The sequence below is a fragment of the Temnothorax longispinosus genome, chromosome 2 (genome assembly GCF_030848805.1).
Source record: "Temnothorax longispinosus isolate EJ_2023e chromosome 2, Tlon_JGU_v1, whole genome shotgun sequence".
NCBI classification, from domain to species: Eukaryota; Metazoa; Arthropoda; class Insecta; order Hymenoptera; family Formicidae; genus Temnothorax; species Temnothorax longispinosus.
This window is the reverse complement of record NC_092359.1, coordinates 10,546,662-10,552,697: the sequence shown is the minus strand read 5'-3', so window position 1 is coordinate 10,552,697 and position 6,036 is coordinate 10,546,662. Positions and strand designations below refer to the sequence as shown.

Below are 6,036 nucleotides of genomic sequence, written 5' to 3'. Positions count from 1 at the left end.
ATTAATAAATGCACGTTTAGAAATATCTTATGTTATTCGAAAAAGAGCAGCGATGTGTGAGAAACACCCTAATTTTATAAAAAATCATATTAATGTTTCTTTCTTTTATATAACTGAAAAATTAACTTTTGAGTATGGTAATATTTATCTTGTCGAAACGTGACCCTTCGCGAATCTTTGTTCCTTTAAATCTTTATTTTCTTATGTTACCCTTCAGCCACCGACCTGTGACGATCTATTTATACGAAACACGTTCGAAGTGGTTTGAACAGACCAAAGAACTGGATGTGTCAAAGAAAAAAAACGAAAAATAACCACTCGGTTGACGGAACATTAAATACTTTCATATAAACGAAAATATCGATAGAACGAGATTTAATTTCACGCAATTGAATTTCTCGCGAGTCTCAGATAAATCGCACGTCGCACGCCTCATTTCCAGACACGCTTCGTCGAAGTATTTAAATTTTCGACTCATGAAAGGGAGGAGCGTAAATTACCCTTGACTATTGCAGCGGAATGTTATACATAATTGCATTTCTCGCGTTAAAACGAATTGAACCATCTACGTTTAATGTCATGAATCGTTGTCGATCCAAACCCGAACTGTCGCGATCGATAATAATTGAATTACAATCAGTAGGTCGATAGCATTATTTAGTTTATATTTCACCCCAATGCTTCTATATATATGCCGAAGGTAATTTACCGAAAATAAACCTAATGTCTTTCAATGCTAGTGCAAGTTAGCTATTTAATATAAAAATTGTTGCAACAATCGATTATGATTTATATGTAAGTTCTACGTCAGAAAGTGCAATGTTATTATTATTAAACTGTAAATATATTTTTGACCCATTAATGTCTCATACTCGCGTATAATTATTTTGTAATAAATTTATAATCTGTGTTTTTCGCATTTAAGATAATATGTATAAAATGTCATGGAGAGTCTTTCCATGTTAAAACATTGCAACATCACATATTTTGTGTTTTAGTATTCTTCCACCATGGCAGAGTCAAATACGACTGCACAGGAATGGAAAAAGAAGGGTGATGAAGAGTTCAACAAAGGCAATTGGTCTGAAGTCTTAAGTCACTACACAAAGGCAATTAAACTAGCAACAGACGACACTGAGAAGCAATTGTATTACAATAATCGAGCTGCCGCATATTTTGAGCAGGGCAATTACGACGAAGCAATTGAAGACTGCAACAGTGTGTTAAAAATATGTCCTGACGTTCCCATAACATTGTTTCGCAGATTTTTGGCATTAATAGAGTTAGAGAGGTACGAAGAGGCATTCGAGAAGGATGCGGACGAGAAAATTATTTCATCTTACTTAAATGATACATCTTGTTCAAATGATTCACTACATCAGGACACAGCAAAGCAATTTTGTGATATTTCAGACAAATATATTAAGGAAAAAGCAAGTATTAATGTCAAACTAAATATACATAACTACAAAAATTATTAACTTGCAAAACACGCTAATTTTGTCTAGATAATATAAAATAATAACACATTTTTCATGCTCAATATATATATTTTAATAAGAGTTCTTTATTTTTTTTACTCAATATCACATATAATTTGACAAACGGATTTGAGTTCTTGTGTCTCTCTTATTATATATAATAGTTGCTTTCCATTTACATCAAAACTCAGATAATTCTCACTTGTGACGTAATAACTCAGTCGAATGCATGTTCTTTTTGCATGCTAGCAAGTGAGATTCAATTGAGTTTTTATCCACAATCGAGACCGTGTGTTTTAATGAATCTAATAGATTCACGTTAAAAGTGAGACTATCTGTATTGTTATGTGATAGCTTTGTCACCAAAATAAGCAGGTAAGTACAAAATGACTTATCTTACCTGAGTACAAAATACTCACATAACTGAGTGACTCAGATCACTTGAGTGTAAATGGAAAGCAACTAATATATTATTTCTTCTTATCGATTAATAATCTACACACTATATGAGTAAATATTACGTCATACAAATATAAATCTTTCGTAGTTAGTTTATATTTTTATTACAGACCACTATATTTAAATATACGCTAACTTTTGTTTTGTATTAGGTATCACAAATGATGGGTATAGCATTTAACGTGAGCGCAAATCAGGAGAAACGTGAAAACGCCTTGATTACTCTGCTTAGGCTTGCACGTTGGAGAACTGATGCCTACGAGATCTTCATAAAGGAAGTAAGAGAAGATGATGAAGCGATCTGTAGCGCGATTCGTATTGTAGCCGAATTATGCAATAACAATGTTAGTCGAACTAAGTCCACTATGATAAACGTTGTTTTGCCTTGGTGTCTGGAAATGATGAACAGCGCATCTACGGAGAGAGTCAACGCGTCTCAATACTGTTTACAGGTAAATATTATCGGCTAGAATGTAATTAGCATACATGTATTTTCAGTAATTGATTTATTGCGTAATTCTGTTTCAGAATATATTAAACATTTACACCGGCATGAATGATAAATTCGTTTCAAAACTCGAAACTTTGTACGCAGCGCTGGTAAAGCGCGAGAATGATATTGATAAGTTTCTGTCAAGCTTGTTGGATAAAATAGGGAATGAAACAACAACAGGCATTGCTAGAGACACATTAATAAAACTTATTACGTGTAACATTCATCATGCTGCGTTAGACTGGGCACAACGATTGGTCGAATTTGGCGGTTTGCAAACATTAATGAAAATTGCCAGTGAAATGGTGGAATTTAAAAACGAATCTTTGATCGACATCACATCTTCCACGCAAACTCTAATCAGTATGTGCTTAACAAAAATATATAAAAAGATGTGCAATGATGGTGATAAGGCAACATTTATCAAAGCCATTGAAGAATTTATTGAAGATAAATTGCCTCATTTTGACACAGAATCCAAAGTATGAATTTTGTAATTTCCGGTCTTTTCTAATTATTTAAATTGTTTCATAATAAAAAGCGTCAAATATCTGTTTAATCATACTTGTAAAAGTTAAACTTTATTTTAAAAGTAGAAATGTCAAAGAAGATTTCTTTTTCAATTGTCGATATTGTATAATCTGTATATAACATAAATTAAAATACAAAAATATGACTTTGCAATCTATTGTATTTTCTGAAGCATAATTTATCAAAGATTTCTACTATTTCCCATCAATATTAAATAACTCTGTAGCTGCCTTGATTTCTTTTTAATCAAATATTGTTTCAGGTAATAATTTACAAATTGTTAATTAATTGTTTTACAGGTACGCATGGTACTTGTGATAACAACCTTAATGTTCGGCCCATTAGATGTTGAGAAAGTCGAGTCCATTAGGATAGATGTTTTGCCTTGGTGTCTGGAAATGATGAACAGCACATCTTCAGAGATAGTCAATGCATCTCAATATTGTTTACAGGTAGATATTATCGACTAAAATGTAGGTAGAATATTCATATTTGAGTAATTAAAATTTATTGTGTAATTTGGTTACAGAGTATATTGAACACTTGTTGCGGCAGGAACGAAGAATCCGATTCAATACCCGACGAGACTTTGTGCAAAGAGCATAAGCAAGTAATTGACACTATTCTGTCATGCTTGTTGGATAAAATAGACAATAAAACGCCGACATCAGGCATTGCTAGAGACGCATCAATAGAATTTATTGCGCGTAACATTCATTATACTGCGTTAGGCTGGGCCAAACGAATGATAGAGTTTGGCGGTTTGCGCACATTAATAGAGTTAACCAGTCAATTAGTAGAATACCAATACCAATCTTCGTTCGACATCACGTCTTCCACGCGAACTATAACCAGAGAGTGTTTAGCAAAAATCGATGAAAACTTGCCACCTGATTATAGGCAACGACTTTCCGCAAACATCACTGGATTTGTCAGAGATAGATTATATTCGCTTGACAAAGAACCTAAAGTATGAACTTTTTAATTTTTTATTTTCTCTGTTGACTTAAATTGTCTTAAAATAATAGACTGAGCTTCTTTTTAACTATAGCATATTTGAGAAATTGTCATTATAATGTATATTCTATAACTTTTAAATTCAAATATGATTATTACAGAGTTTAATCGATTGAAGAATGACTTTTTCACATATCGAATTTTCTGCAGCTTAATTTACTTTTAATTAGAGATTTTTTCTAATTTCAATCACAATTTAATAGCACTTTGAAACTGTCTTGATTAAAAAAAGAAATAATTATTGTTTCACAAAACGTAAAACTTCATAAATCATTAATCGTTTGTTTTACAGTTGCGTGCAATAGTTGCGATGACAACCTTAACATTCGGCCCATTTAATGTTGCAAACACATTTATTACTGAAGACAGACTGGCTGATATAATTGATAATTTCTTGATAGACAGTGGAAATGACTTATTGATAAAAAAAGTGATTTGCGAATTTATCTATGCCGTTGTAACTAAATATGACGAATTCAACACGTTCATACATCAAAGTTTCATTATATTACAAAAACTATGTTATCCTGAGGACTCGGATGATTCTGAGGATCCGGATAATTCTGAAGATCTGGATAATTCTGAGAACCTGGATAATTCTGAGGATTCGCATGATTCTGAAAACCTGAAAGATTCAATTCGGATTCGAGCGTTTGTTGGTATTTGTAAGATGACGAAATTCGAAGAGTTAAAAGGAGAATTGCAGGCTGTCCCTACGTTCAATAAGGAACAGATAGGTACATGGCTGAAGATTTGCATACGATTCTTGATCAATTCTCGGACAAATATGAGAAAATGGGCCATTGAAGGTCTGTCGTATCTCACTGTCGACCTCGGAGTCAAAGACGATTTGATCGGAGACAAACAAGCCGTTCAAGCGATAATCGAGTTTGCCAAGACTGAAAATGAATCGATTCTCTATCAAGTGGACATATTGCTGGTAAACTTGTGCAGCGCTTATGACAAAGAAGATTTAATAATCGAGAGAGAAACGTTTGTCAATTATTTTAATGTTGATGAGGCTCACATACAAGCCAAGGACGACTACGTGGAAGAAAGACGGCGCGTGTTAGCGGAGGTCGGTGTGACCAGCGCTTTGGTGAGCCTCGCTAAAACAGACAGCGAGAATAACAAAGAATTAATAGCCCGCGTTTTCAACGCGATATGCAGTAAACATGATTTGAGAAAAATAGTTGTTCAAGAAGGCGGCACGGAAACATTATTGTCGTTAGCGCTGAATGGCACAGCCATAGGAAAAATAGATGCTACGCAAGCCCTGGTCTATCTAGCACTTACGACATCTCCTGAGGTTGCATTTCCCGGTCAGATAATAATGGAGGTTGTACAGCCGATCTCAAATCTCTTGAACCCGGAGCGTTCCATTAATGAGAGATGCGATGCTCTAACAGCTTTGTGCAATTTAGCTAGTGTCAACAACAGCATGCGAGAACATATTTTCAAGACAGAATATGAGAGAATTAAGCAATTGGTATTATCCCATGAATTCGTTATTCAATTTGTTGAGCAGAGATCTGATCACCTTTTTGATCTTATGAATTGGTCCGTAAAGGACGACACAGATGACCATACAAAGAAGGCATTAGCTGGAACGTTAGCAACGCTAACGGCAACCAGCAAAGAGGCTTGTGAAAAATTACTCATCTGGGATCTTTGGCCGACATTCCTACCTTTTTTACTCAATAATCCAGACAATGACTTACAACATAAAGGTACCGAAATTGCGCTAAATATGATGAACAGTACGAAAGACGTCGCTGCAAAACTCATCGAAACAGATACAATAATGAAACGAGTGAGGGAATTGAGCGATAATAACTTCGTGCAAAACAAGGAGATTGAGGAATTAGCATCCCGTGTTTTAGAAGCTGCTGCGAAATGGGGCAAGCTTAAGAGAGACATCGAAGAGAGCGGATCGTCACAAAGCACTGATAATATAGAACATTCGATTAAGAGGATTAAACGTGAATAATTTAATTGGGATCTATAAATGACACATTAATAGAATATTATTTTTTATTTTAATAAATGACAGCA

General features: G+C 34.3%; 1 protein-coding gene across 1 annotated transcript; it reads left to right on the top strand.

The window, feature by feature from the left end:
• The first annotated feature begins 2,098 nt into the window (after window positions 1–2,098).
• LOC139808380 (protein unc-45 homolog B-like) lies at window positions 2,099–6,032 on the top strand. Its single transcript, XM_071770284.1, has 5 exons — window positions 2,099–2,392; window positions 2,469–2,915; window positions 3,264–3,416; window positions 3,494–3,934; window positions 4,274–6,032. The coding sequence occupies exons 1-5, from the start codon at window positions 2,102–2,104 to the stop codon at window positions 5,969–5,971; spliced, it is 3,030 nt and encodes a 1,009-aa protein (XP_071626385.1). The 5' UTR covers window positions 2,099–2,101; the 3' UTR covers window positions 5,972–6,032.
• Window positions 6,033–6,036: the final 4 nt, after the last annotated feature.

What these genes read in the sequence shown, in the direction of transcription:
- LOC139808380 (XM_071770284.1), top strand. Translation starts at nt 2,102, where the DNA reads ATGATGGGTATAGCATTTAACGTGAGCGCAAATCAGGAGAAACGTGAA. An exon ending in CGTCTCAATACTGTTTACAG is followed by an intron (nt 2,393 to 2,468) that starts GTAAATATTATC and finishes ATTCTGTTTCAG; the next exon opens with AATATATTAAACATTTACAC. An exon ending in CATCTCAATATTGTTTACAG is followed by an intron (nt 3,417 to 3,493) that starts GTAGATATTATC and finishes ATTTGGTTACAG; the next exon opens with AGTATATTGAACACTTGTTG.